Source organism: Coturnix japonica, chromosome 4 (genome assembly GCF_054131305.1).
Source record: "Coturnix japonica strain WE chromosome 4, WE-NBRP24, whole genome shotgun sequence".
NCBI classification, from domain to species: domain Eukaryota; kingdom Metazoa; phylum Chordata; class Aves; order Galliformes; family Phasianidae; genus Coturnix; species Coturnix japonica.
The window spans coordinates 63,671,363-63,685,295 of record NC_140666.1 but is presented as its reverse complement, the minus strand read 5'-3'; the positions used below and the strand labels follow the sequence as shown (position 1 = coordinate 63,685,295).

Here is a 13,933-nt window from a genome sequence, read left to right as displayed (position 1 = left end):
GAGTGCTAATGGACTTCTTCAGTAAAAGAGATTCATGAAGATTCATTCATTTACTCTGGAACAGAATTGATTATGAATGTCATGAACTCACTCATTACTCCCCATAATTCAAGAACCACAGGAATAGAGAGGTTCTAACTCAGCTCTGCACACCTGAACATTCTATCTTACTCAAGCATTCTACCTCTTTAGATATTCTTATCATTCCTCTTTAGTCTGAGATAGTATCTTTCATGCTACTACTGCTGTATTGCTTTTCACCCAGTTGATCTCTGTCTTCTTAGCAAATCATTATGGTGTGGTCTGATGCCACCCACTATATAGAATTTGGGCAGTTCAGAAATGGAGTGCTAATCCTAAAATGATTTAACTCTTCACCATTTATTTACCCTCAATAATACTGTCAAACAAATGTGTAGGAGTAAAACAAGGAGGACCAGGCAAACAGGGAAGTGTTGTACAAAAATGCTGTGCCGAGTATATTCATGTTTTACTATTGGCCCTGTGCTTAATGCTTTCATGCTTTTTTTTGTTGAACATTACCCTAATTCTTATCGTGACCATTTACAATATTTTTTTCTCTTGCAAATTATTTTAAACTGTCAAAACTAAAATATTTAACATACTGTCATTTAAAATGATATCATTTACAAGCAATTGCACTTAGTCTGTGTTAGCTTTGTTGCAAAAGTATCCATAACACAACTGTCCACTGTTGAGAGACCAGTTTTGTAGGAAGTTGTAGTTGCAAGGGTATCTTTATAGAATTTAGAAGAACTGTCATTTATCAGTTAAAGGGCCAGAAAAGACCATTTGATCATTTGATTTGACTTCTAGTATCACGTTTCACCTCAGTGTTTCTTTGCAGATTCTCTCCAGCTTAATATGCATGTGAAATGAGAAGATATTCTAAACAATTCACACTGAGGTGAAATGAGAAATCCTGCTATATTTTGTCTTTGCAGGGTTAGGAAACATAGGCACCCTTTCACGTGTTGGTCTTTAAATAAGAGAAAGAACTATTGACAAGGTGAATCCCTGGCACCCCATCTTTACTGCCTTGCCTCCTCAGCTTTCATGGTCTATGTGTGAAGAGAGAATTTCTCACTTACCCTGAAAAGGACGGAAAGATGAGATGAAAGCATCACAGTGGGATAATCCTATTAGTGTAATTAGGGAATCATCATCTATCACTTCACCTGTAAACAAAGCCTTTTGTTTTCACTTCAGGACTTTCTGAGCCAGTGAAAGTAGCCTACTTTGCTTTCAACTCAACTAGTGCATGCAAAATCCACTTCATTAAATTTATATTTCATTATTATTCTTTGTATTTTATTATCATGGGACACAGAAGCCTACTGATTCTTTTTTTATCTGCATGTATAACAGATAAAAAAAAAAACCAAAAAAACCAAAACTGCTTAAAACTTTAAGCATGGAACTCTTAGAAATCTATTTTCTAAAGCCATAGAATAGAGTTCTTGTCATAACGGTAATTGACGAGGGAAATGCTAGGGGGAAAAAAATGTAAATGCAAAAATATTCCTGAGCTAATGGAGGACCAAACAACAACAACAAAAGATAAAAACAAACAAAAAAAAAAAATCAAAGGAGCAATTAAACATTAATAGGAGTATTCAAATGACAGTCTAAAGTCTACTTTACAATAAATTGGACTCAATGTTCCATAGAATCGCAATGAACATCAAACATGATAAACAAAATTTTGGATCATGCTTTCCTGGTTCTCTGCTCTCTCCAGATCAAGGTACTAGCTTGTAAGATTGAACCTTAATATTATGCAATTGCTAACTACCCCAAGTCTCTGTAAAGTATTTCAAGGAAGAAAATACCAAATGAATATATAATAAACTACACTAAAGAATTACACCAGATTTATCCCTTTTCAAAGGCTTTAGTTATAGAAATAATTTCCATGTTACTGTACTTAATATAGAAAAATTTTCAAGTTTGTTTTCTATCTATTTTCCTTAGAGATTTAAAAACGGGTGGTAGTTTCTATTCTGCTTTCTAGACAGGATTTGATATTTTATCATTGCATCCTTTTCTATGTACCCTGTTAAAGCAGAGAGTCCGTGGCTTTTCTGCATTACATCAGATGGATATTTTCTCTAGGACTTCAGTCATTCTCACCACTTTTCAGAATTTCTCACTTTCTTGATGCACAAACAGAAATGACTATCAACTGTGATTACTTCAGTGCAGGTGAGCTAAAGTATCAGCAACATTCAGGTACTTATTCCAATATATCAAACTTTTTTTTCCCAGTCTTTACTGAAGACCTGCTAGTTTTCTAACATCAGAAAACTGAATTCAGTGAACTTTACTATTAGATTTAAGTGCCATCATTAACTGCTGATGAAATGCATTGATTCTTTCCTTCTGGACTGGCCAGTTCAAGATGCAGCGAGATCTGAACATTCCTCTTCTCAAGCAAAGTGCATGATTCAACTTGTAATCCTGTATATTATGAAGAAAAATGAGTATGATGGAGTCTCGACTTTGTTCAATAGCTTGCTGTAAAGCATGATGCACCTTAAACCTGAAGGAAAAATAAGACAAAATTTTAAGTTCAGGCTTGGGGACAAAAGACAAATAGATCTTTCAATAGTGCACATAATAGCATGCTGTAAAATCAGGGTCTAAATTCAAAGTGAAGTATTAATGTATGTTTTATGATATAAAATTCTCATTACTTACATTAAATTAGTTACCTTTTAAATAAAGGGTAAAGCATCCTCTAAAAATATAACCTAAATCTACTGTCTTGACATAGCCATAATTAGCAAGGTTCCTTCAAATTCAAGATCGCTGCTGAAGGGCAGTGAAAAAAGTTTCTTGAAGTTGTATAAAAATGGATGCTAGTGATCACACCAATGACTGTTCTGTTTCAAACACATAGTTTTAAGGAAAGCCATCTGCAAAGGTAACAGTTTGACTTTTTGAAAAGAAAAATAAGTCATATATACAGATAGATTCAAATATCTACTAATGTACATGTAGAGCAATTAAGATTATTAAATTTGTAACTGTTCCAAAAGTAGGATATATTAAAGGAGAATTTGCATTGCATTTTAATCGATTTAAATTGCAAGAAAAGATTATCTTGTTAAAAATCCGCTAAAAAATTTTCCCCTTACATTCAGTATTTTATATTCTACTCACTTCCTGCACCACGGATCCTGTAAGAGATGTTCAGTCACAATAAAAATAATCTTCCTGCTCTTTCTTATGCAGTTAATTATAGCTTCAAATTCAGATATTCCTGCTTCAAAGTCTCGTTCTTCTAGACAAAACTTTACTTGAAATTGCTCATTTTCTTCCAGAGAGGTGAAGTTCTTGAGCACCCAATTTGTGTCCTTTCTTGCATGAATAACATAGGCATCATAATCAAACTCTTCCTGTAGTCTGTCAAGCTCTTTAAAGCCAAGTATTCGATTTATAGAAATATTCCAATAGAAAGCTATTCTCCACCCTTCAAAATGTATGAGAAGAACAAAGAAAATGAATTGCATCACAGCAGTGGTAGTGATCACAAACAGAAGCTTGAATGGAGCGCTGTCCTTGCAGGCTGAGGTATCAAAATGCAACACCAGAGTACTGTGATATTTAGGCGGGGTGTTGCAAATGTACTGAGTCTGCAATCCAGGTATATATGCTTGAGTGACATTTAGCCAACTGGCAAACCAAGCAATGCTTTCACAGGTGCAATCAAATGGGTTGGAATCCATCTCTAGTCTTCTCAGACTCTTGAAAGCTGGACCAAACACATCTTCTTCAACTGAGGTTATTAGATTTTTCTGAAGGTTCAATGTATTTAGAGAGTTTTGGTTATCAAATAAAGTTGCTGGCAGCAAATTCAAATTATTTGATCCTAGATCCAAGTTTTTTAACTGATGCAGACCCTTGAAAACATGAACTGGAATCTCATCAAAGCCATTTGATTTTAAATTAAGAATATGCAAGTTAGGAAGGTCTTTTAAAAAAAGAACAGGGCCTCCTGGATTTGCATGTTTCCAAAGTCGTGCTAAATTATTGTGCTGCAGATCCAGAATACTGAGTTTGTAAAGTCCATCAAGCAAGTCTTCCTTTATGTTTGCTATGTTGTTATTGCTGATGTCCAGGACCGTCAGATTCCGTAGGGGATGAAAAGGTGAAGGAGAAATTGCCAGATTATTGCAACCTACCTTCCTTAACATCAGTTGTTTAAGACTTGGAACAAAAATAAATGATTCACTTCGCAAAGTCACATTTTTGTTGTAAGAAAGGTAAATATATTCTATATTATTGAGACCTTCAAACTCATGACCTGTGAGCTCTTGATTAATTTCATTGAGACCAAGATCAAGAATTTTCAGTTGCCCCAAGGAGGAAAATGCCCCACTTTCTATTCTAGAGATTCTTGTTTTTGTGAGATTGAGAACCTGCAAGCTGGAATTAGCAAGTGATACAAATGTTTTATTAGTTATTCTTTGTAAGTTTATGTTGCAATTATAAAGACTTAGATATTTCAGGTTTTTCAGACCTGTGAACATGTTAGTGGTAATTTGTGGGAAATTGTTATTATCCATTATAAGGTACTCCAGGTGATATAACGATTGGAAGGAAAAATCTTCAATTTTCCCAGTAAGTGACTTTTTCAGATTCAGATATTTAATGCTGGACAATCCGTAAAATAAATGTGAAGACACTTTAATGATGTTATTATCCTCCAAGTTTAAGTACTCCAAATTTGACAGCCACTGAAATGAGTCATCCTCTATCACAGAGAGAGAATTTTTTGAAAGGTTCAGAACTGTGAGGTTTGTTCCTTGCAGTCCCTGGAGAGTTAACCTGTTAATGTGTGAAAGCTTCACATGGCTTAGTGAGAGGTTCTGAATTGCTGTGTTTGATAATTCGGTACAAAGTTTCCTTGTGTGATTTTCACCAAGTTCAACATTGTTCAGTATAAGGCCAAACAGATTTCCAATCACATGTAAACATCCTGTGTGAAACTAAAAGGAAAGGAAAAAAGAGTTTTGACCTAAACAAGAGTTACATAAAAAAGTTGAACATTAAAGCCTAAACTTGGGAAGGTTATTCAAATGAGAGCATCAGGCAGACTGGAACTCCTACACACTTTTTCCACATCTGAGTTTAGACAAACTTCTTGAAGTACTGTCTCATGTTCTAAAATTTGTAATACGGTCATTGTAATTTTGAATGGTACTCCTTTCGAATAAGATAAAAGTTTTCTTAGTGAGATGAGCGTTTGTTACAATTTTGTATTCAACTAGTGAAAATATTTTCACTGTATCTTAGTCGTCAAGGTAATCTTTCCATATAACTTCCTTTAATTGGTATCTGATAGGGATATACTGCAAAAAAGTTAACCAAGAAACAGTTTTTCTGCATGAGCACAATCTGTATTCACAAAATGTGATTCTGCACAGTAGCTTCCATGACATAAATCAGAAGCCACCATTAGAGTGCTGGCCCTTCATCTTTCTTCATCAGATATCAGCTGAGTGATTAAATACTCCATTTATCAGTGTGATTCAAATGCTGCTTCCCAGATATTAGACTTGTAAAATCAGAGCAAGTTAAACTGACATAGAATAACCTTAGCAATTACATCTACTTAGTCACATGCCGTACCCTTGTGCCAGTATGGCCATACATATAGTCACACAATGAACCAGAGAGGGAACTGGTCATAAGCTAACTGTGCCAACAAAACTGTAGTTTCCCCAGGTGATCTAGTACAAACTTCAGTGAGGAGATGGACCAGTAAGAAGGAGGAGTGGAGCAGCAATGGCAACAGAGAGAGAGGGATTGCCTCTCTCAACTATGGTACAAACTTATGCCAATTGAAAATATTCTCGCAATTACAATGTAAAAGATTATACAGATGAATCAACTGGGGAAAAAAAAAAAAAAAAAAAAAAAAGAGGAATTTCACTATACATTCGAGTTTAGAAATGCAACACTTTGCATCATTCTTCATTCAGTCCATTAATAAAGCATTGTATAAAATACACTTGATGAGGGTTCACAGAGGTACTTGATCTAGCTCTTGCTTGAGGTCTCTGGTCTACATGGGACCAGCTCTTACTCAGTGGCAGAAAAATAATTTCATATTACCTCTGAAGATAGGGAGTAATCCTATATGCAATAAAATAGTTGCAGGATTTAACTTGATAGACTCAATATAATCATAAAACAGAAGCCACACAATCATGTAGGTTAAATCAGGATAGTTCCATTTTATACTTACACTGGCTGAATTCCTACTGAAATGCTTCCTACCTCTTTCAGGGGATTTGATGATAAATCAAGACTATTCAATGAAGTGTTGCTAAGAAATTTTAAGTCTTCCTTTTTTAACTCAGTGATTCGGTTGCTGTACAACACAAGCTCACGAAGGTTCTTCAGCTGTTGCTGCAATCCTAAATTTGCTGACTCCAAATGATTATGAGATAGATCCAAAATATTCAAGTTCTGCAGAGAAGATGTAAATAAAAGTATTTTAAAAAAACAAACCCTTTTAAGTAATTAAAAGAACATTCTGAAATGTTGTACTGGAAATTGGTTGCAATACTACAATTAATATAAGTTTGTCATAAAGAATGGCAGCTTTCCAGCTTCTGTAGGAACAGGTTTTCTGTGTTCTCCTAGCACAACCAACAGGGCAGTGGAAAAGCAAGGTCCACAACTTCAGTTCTGCTCCCTGTACTGCTTTGTATATAGTCAAGAGTTAGCAAGCACATTTTATGCAACTTAATTGGAATACTGAGTGTAAAAGAAATGTTTGGACCTATCCAAAACATGTGTACTCATTTTCTTTTACTCTCAGACCCTTCCTTTTACATGACTCCTGACCAGAAATATGCTACAGATAACATTTAACCACATCTAACCTACCAGGAAAAACAAAGGCAACTAAAAGCTTTTTCATTTTCCCAATCCCCAAAGCCCTGGGAGACTTTAGCCTAAGCACTGATCTTTACAGCCTGAGTGTTTACGCCCTGACTTTGAGGATTTAGGCTAGCAACTGCCATTAGACCTCATGCAAATCAGATTCCTTACCATGCCATACTTCATCAGCATAAATACTGTACGGAGAGTTGCTTTGACAAGATGCAGCAGAGAAAAAGGGATGGAGAGCATTGACTCCCAGGACATCTGAGACTGCAATGTATTCTGACACAATAAGCCACTAGGCCTTTTCTTTAGAAAATCAACAAAGATCATATGCTGGGTATTTTCAAATGCAAATAGGCACACGATTTGCATGCACATGCAATAAATTCCCCGTACATTATTTATCAGAGAAGGTGCATTTCTAAAGCTTACCTCCAGGGTTTTGAAAGGTTCGTTTTTTACTTCAATGATGTTGTATCCTAGATTGAGCTCAGTCAGGCTGCTGCAGGAAGCAAACACTCCATCAGGGAGTTCATGTAACTGATTGTGTTCTAGCTTCAAAATTTGCAACAGGGGCAATTTTTTGCACAATCCTGGTTGCAGTTTAGAGATGATGTTGTAGCCCGCGTTTAAGTAAGTCAGGTTGCTGTACTGGGTCAGATTTTCAGGAACAAGCTTTTTTAGCTGATTATGGGAAATGTCCAAACCTGTTATGTTGTTTGGAAGATCAGAAGGAATTTGTGTCAGCTTTAGGTGACTACAATCTGCCATTGTATTTCTGATCTGACATGGCTTTCCAGCTGATGCACACAGTAAGCAAACAGACACCAGTCTGAAAGATAAGCTGTTCCAGCAAAGAATAGAACATCCCATAATTTTATCTGCAAAGGCAAAATGAACACACGTTAACTAATCACGATCATTTTGACACAACTCATCCCTTATACCGAAGGCTTAAGCAAGTCAGGCACAAAAAAAAATTATGCAGTTTGAGCAAACACCATTTTTCGCCCATGTGGTACTATCCATTTCAGTGGAAAAGGTACATGTAATAACCTCTCTTCACTGAAAATAATTATGCTTAAAGAGCTACTAACAGTTTGTCTATAACTAACACAAATTCCCAACAATTCTCCCTTTTCTAATTAAATTTGCATTGCTTTAGTATGCATATAAATAAATAACAATATATGACAAATAAATATGACAAATTATACACAGTCCCCTCATTGTTAATTACCTATGCCCTGAGCTTTAACTGTGCTAAATATTTGAAGATATATGCAGTAAGAATGCCTAATATAAATACCCCTTCTTTACTTTACAATTCTTGCCTGTTCTTTTTTCACAAGCCAGCCATACACAATTCTAACCATCTCTCCACCTCTCAGATGCTTTCATAAAAACATACTCTTTTTCATGGAATCACTTTTTTTTTCCCCCAGGAAACTTTAAGAATTAACATATTCGACCTCTAGATCTCAAGTACTTCCATTAGGATATCAAAATCTATCCACCAGTGCTCTGATCTTCAGATCAACGGCACTGCCTCTTTAGGTATTACATTACATCTGATGAATCACAGACTTCTTCATATTTTATTCAGTTTCAATTTAGGCCTAATTCAATTTCAGTTTAAGACCTAAATTCATCTGTCTATTTTGTAATACAGCTCTACTGGAAGTGAAAACTAATTCCACACAAATTCTGTCCTGAACAGAGATGTAAGAACTCAGAATGGTGTGACTATCCTGCTCAGTCAGAGCTTGTCCAATTAAACGACATTTCTGCTAATAGAGAAAAAAGTTCGTTGTGACTTCTGTATCATTTTCACTTGAATTATATCCAACAAAGGAAGAAGAAATAATTCAGGTGTGCTTCCCAGCATGTTTTTCCTTGCTTTCACGGACAACAGTAAGCTTATGTTCTGCTGCATTTTTTCTTTAAAGTAAAAATTACTTAGAATCATAGAATCACCAGGGTTGGAAAAGACCTAAAAGATCATCCAGTCCAACCATTCACCTATTACTAATAGCTCCCACTAAACCATGTCCCTCAACACAACATCCAGTCTTTCCTTAAACACCCCCGGGGTTGGTGACTCCACCACCTCCCAGGGCAGTCCATTCTAGTGCCTACTTCTATTATTCCCTCTAAAGCGATGAGTATCTTCGCACTCTCTGTATCCATATTCCTACAGCTGTCTGCCATTGGATTGGAGAACCTGCCCGCCATCCTCAGTTCAACTCTCAGCTTGATGGTTTCCTAGGTGGAGAAAAACTGTGCCAGCTACAGGGCAGATTACAAAAGAGGATTTTAATCTCATTAGGATTTGGGGAATCCACAACAGCTTCTCCAAAGACAAACTCTGAGGATAATTCTTTGGTTCTGCAAGTCACTTTTATCTATCCTTGAAGGTTGCCACTCATTAACACAATCTAGTCTTGAGCTCAAACTCTATGGTAAATTGTGGACAATGAAACGAAACTAAATCAGCACATTTGTAAAGAAAAAGCTTTCTGAAGTGATAAAGAAAAAGCTTTCTGAACTGATGTTTTAAAGAGAAGGGTTTTCAGCACAATATCAAAATACTGCAATGAACTGATGCTGCAAACGGCAGCCCAGTGAGGCTTCATGTCAGGCAGAAGAGCATTTGGCCTCACAGGGACCTGCCTGTTTAGGGGGAGCACATTAGAACGGCTCCAGCAGCTCAAAACTACATTACAATGGCCAGAGGAGAATCTTGTGAGTGTTTTCTTGGGAGCAATGAGACCCCATAGCAAAAGACCTTAGTATAACTGAGTGGGAGCAAGGAGACAAACAAGGGAAAAGACATAAAGCATTACAAAGCAGTGTTCAAAGGACTGCAAAATACTGTTTAAAATAAGTCTTAATAAAAGTTAATTTCCTTGCTAGGCACTGCACGTGGACCTGCCCTGCCTCTTGCAGATCAGTCTGACTCACCTCTCACTTGTGAGCAAACAGGAGAGGGGAGGTGACAGCAAACAACCCAACCTGGCAGTCTTGCAGATATGTACTGAACACAGCAGCCCATCCCTCCAGCTGAGGAAGATGAGATTGCTCCCTAATTCTAATTGTTCTCATTTCATCAATAAGTTTGAAAGAAGCAAGAAAGACACTATGCAAACCTGCTCTTTGGTTGACCTCCAACCAGACCAACAGGCTGCCTTCTTGTGCTTAGATATTTTCATTGAAGGAAGTCAGGAGACAGCTTGAACTGTTTTATGCTTTCATTGGGAACCTGGCAAAGCAAATATTATCAGACTTAAAAGGCAAGGTTATAGAATAGTATTTAAGAGAAAACAGACAGAACCGGAGTTCTCAGCGATAAAAGCAACAATTACAAGCAATGCAGAACTGCAGCAGGGAGCCTCCAGCATCTTGCAGGGTGGGACATTTCTGCTCCCCCACTATTGATTGTTTTTCAGCAGAACACCCTCAGCCAGCTGGGACCCCACCGCTGGGCACAAGCACCAAGGCGTGTTCTCATGAAGCAAACAGTAATGGCAATTGCTAACTTGCTTTTTGCAAATGTAAGAGAGAGCCAAAAGCCATGAAATCGCCAAACTCTAGAGCAGAGCTTTAGCTTCACCCTCTGACACCCTCGTTTATTACCTATAAGAGAAGAAAGACACGAACTTACCTCGGCGGGCTTCACCTCTTCCAGCGTGGGTCCTCAGGGTGCTGATGCACGAAAACCGCGAAGTGCGGCCGCCCGGGGCAGGAAGGAGAAGCGAAAGTGAAAGCGGGGATCGGCGCGGAGCTGCAGCTGGCAGCGCTGTGTGTTGCATCAGGAGACTATTATGGCCCTGCCTGATACCCAAGGCTCTGGAAAGATGTGGGGCAATATCCCAGAAGCAGATGGGATGTTGCTACTGTGGGAACGTTTCTTTATTTATTGTGTTTATTGTAAAAACAGTGCTCAGTAAGGACCCTTTGGAACCACATTAAGTATTCCTTTTTAAAAGGGGAGTTTATGAGACGGTAGAGTATATTAATTTTATTAAAGAATAATAAGACCTTTTATATTATATTAAAACAAAAAAAATGTTTTTAAAAGTCCAAATAAGAGTTCCGAGTACCCTTTTAACATCATCACAAAAACACAGAAGCCTCTCCCTCAGGAGCCCTCTGCAGGGCTCACCCAGCCAGACACTCAGCACATAGTCACAGCACTAAGTTCAGCTCAAATCCAGCAACAGCCTGACAGAAGTTGCTCCTCATTCTTGGTGTTCAGATGCAAAAATGGAAAGCAGAACCATGCTCCTTTGCAGCTGAAAGGCTCTAGGACCTGTTTTATTCCCATTTCACAGCTGTGGGAAGAGCAAATTAGTTCTATGCTGCATCATGTGCTTCAGCACTGATAAGTTAACCCTCAGTGCAGATGCTTGAAGTTGCACTAAAATAATCTGAGGAGAATTTCCCCCTGTGTTTTGCTACTCCGCTGCTCTGTAATCTCTGGAAGAGACTGCATTGAGGGTAAGGAAGCACAATAATTAACAGCTTATGGAGAATATTATTCCAACAAAGCAGTACTATCAATTATTCTGCATCTTTTCTATCTCTGCACCATACCCTCTGTCAACACAAAAACCTATGTTTTTATCTCTCTACTGATTCCTGCTCAATCTTCTTTTCCCTTTATTGTATAATTGACTAGAACTAGTAGATATACTGTGCAAAGCAGACTCTAGGGTGCACACAATTGTGCACATTCAGTAAGCACAGGATTTCTGAGGCAGAGGACATACCTATGCTCATTTAAGTGTCATGAAAACACATCAAGTTCTCAGGCTTCCATAACTCCACTGTAAATTAAATGATACTTAGGTTTTCAAGAGCTGGAAAGGACATGACAAATTCATAATAGAGCATAAAGCCAAGCACACCGCTTGTCCAGAGAATATAGAGAAAAAGCTGTGCAAAATTAAGCAATGCCTTCATGCATTGTTTGAGGATGACAGCTCAAGTCAGTCAGTTCCGAATGATGACATAACTCAGCCAGGCACAGTCCTGAAAAGGTGGCCATTTCACACATACCTAGCAGCAGAGAGCAACCAGTTGTTGCAAAGACCTGGTTTATGCTTCTCTAGGCTCTAAGCATTGAAGGGTGGGGATGTGTGTGCTCACAGGGCACTCCCAGGACAAACATGCTACCACAGCTTTGTTGTAGTAGGCGTTAAGGAGGTGACACAGTAGGACCTCCCCTGCTCTGTGATGGAAATATGACGCACGCTTAAGGGGCGTAGACAAAGCAAGAAGTATACTTAAGGAGCTGTTACACTGTAATAAATGCTATTTGCTGCATTCTTATGTTGATTTCTGTATTGCAATGGCCCTAGTGAGGGTAGATCGCTAGCCTCTGGCAGAACATTCCTCAAATGCAGGAGCTACACAGCTTGGCCTAGAACAAAGCAGAAAGGAATTCTTCTGATCTTAACCTGACCTTCAAACACAAGTGCTAGTACAGTAGCACATGATTACAGTTGTACTTCAGCATTTTCGTAACCTGCAGATGAGACCGCAGGCATTGAGGGGGAAGAGCCAAGACAACAAAACATACATAGTCACTACCTGTGCCTATTAGCTGCATGGTAAAAACTCTACATGCTGTAGTAGGGCTTAGACAGAATTTAGAGATCTACCTGGAGAAAGAAAGCAGAAGAGCAGGGAGGTGTATAGTTAAGATCTTAGGCAAAGTTTGACAAGTGACATTCCGCAACACAAATCAAATCTTCTACCACTAAGGATAGAAGAATAGATGTTTTTCTGGCACTGCTATAAGACAAATTCAGCTTTGTTCAGTTGAGCTGCTGAGGAACCTAGCAGGTCAGGTGCTTTAGGTTCTGGTAAGGCTGGTCATTTATCACTGCTTATTTGGCAGTGCAAGTTTGTAATATCTGAATTACTGCATTAAATTTTTGTTGCTGCAGAAGAGTAAAAGAGCAGATCTGAGGCCTAAGATGCAGATCCTTGAAAAGGTAGACTATATATCCTAACTTCTGGGTGCTATTTGAAGACAGGAGAATATTTCCATGCATTTCTTTTTCCCAGTTGACTACACTAACATGGTAGGTGGCTGAGAATTCTGCCACTGTCTGGGACTTAAGCAACCCAGTAGCCAGCAGTTAGCAGTAGCTGTGGCTGAACTATTTACTGCCTCAAAATTCAAGTAACAATGGACATGGAAATTCTGCAGCATCCGCTCACCATTTCTGACAGTGGTGTATAACTTCCTGATGCATTGCAATGACTGAAGATCAACAGCAACTGCAGAGTTATTCACATTTACCACAGGACAAGCTGCACTTCACTTTCTACCCATGGAATCCTAATTCCAGAGAAGCCTGGGGCACTTTAAGGTGAACATTTTAGTCTAGGTTAGAAAAGGTAAAAAGGCATCAATTCAGTAATTCCACTTTTCAAGTATCAGTGTTTTATGTATGCACCACATTTTTTTTTTTTCAAATATACTTTGCAATGAAACTTTTTAGCTTTTTATATACCAAAGTATTAAAAAGATTGGGGTTTTAAAGTGTCATGCATTCTCATGTCGTAGGAAAACATTTGGCAATTTCTGTCTCAAAAACACTCCCCTGAATTTGACAACATTCCTAAAATCTTGTTCTTATCCAGCTCTGCCAATTATGCATGCAAATTCAATAATTTTCATTTGCAATAGTTTCTGCTTCCCAGGATCTCCTTATAGCATTTAATTTTCTGGTTTCAGAATCCCTTCCTATTTTGCTGTTCCCTCTTCCTCTCTGGGTGTTCACAGTGTATTTGTAGCAAAAATAACTTGTATCCCAATTCTGACCAGATACCACTGTCCCCACACAGATTGGTTTCACTGACCACAGCATATCTTAAAGTGTAAAAAAGTGCAAGTTTTTGCTTTACACTTCATGGTAAGCAAAGATTAGAATAAATCTAACACTCTTAGAAATATTTCACCCACTAAAGATTATGCCTTTAAAGGGAACATGAC

At 37.9% G+C, this 13,933-nt stretch overlaps 1 protein-coding gene across 2 annotated transcripts; it reads right to left on the bottom strand.

Annotated features, from left to right (window-relative positions):
- Positions 1-1,605: 1,605 nt before the first annotated feature.
- TLR3 (toll like receptor 3) lies at positions 1,606-10,686 on the bottom strand. Of its 2 annotated transcripts, XM_085545280.1 has the most exons (6): positions 10,589-10,686; positions 10,074-10,186; positions 7,357-7,805; positions 6,310-6,501; positions 3,187-5,015; positions 1,606-2,563 (listed from the first exon to the last, which is right to left on the bottom strand). In XM_085545280.1, the coding sequence occupies exons 3-6, from the start codon at positions 7,795-7,797 to the stop codon at positions 2,335-2,337; spliced, it is 2,691 nt and encodes an 896-aa protein (XP_085401406.1). In that variant the 5' UTR covers positions 7,798-7,805; positions 10,074-10,186; positions 10,589-10,686; the 3' UTR covers positions 1,606-2,334. The 2 variants fall into 2 exon arrangements, with proteins under 2 accessions (XP_085401406.1, XP_015717606.2); XM_015862120.2 differs by lacking the exon at positions 10,074-10,186.
- Between the last annotated feature and the right edge of the window lie 3,247 nt (positions 10,687-13,933).

Bases quoted from the DNA above. Each gene is read 5' to 3' on its own strand.
- TLR3 (XM_085545280.1), bottom strand. From the start codon at position 7,797: ATGGGATGTTCTATTCTTTGCTGGAACAGCTTATCTTTCAGACTGGTG. The intron at 6,502-7,356 runs GTAAGCTTTAGA...TCTTCTCTGCAG, and splicing joins AACCTTTCAAAACCCTGGAG to AACTTGAATATTTTGGATCT. The intron at 5,016-6,309 runs GTAGGAAGCATT...CTTTCCTTTTAG, and splicing joins CATCAAATCCCCTGAAAGAG to TTTCACACAGGATGTTTACA.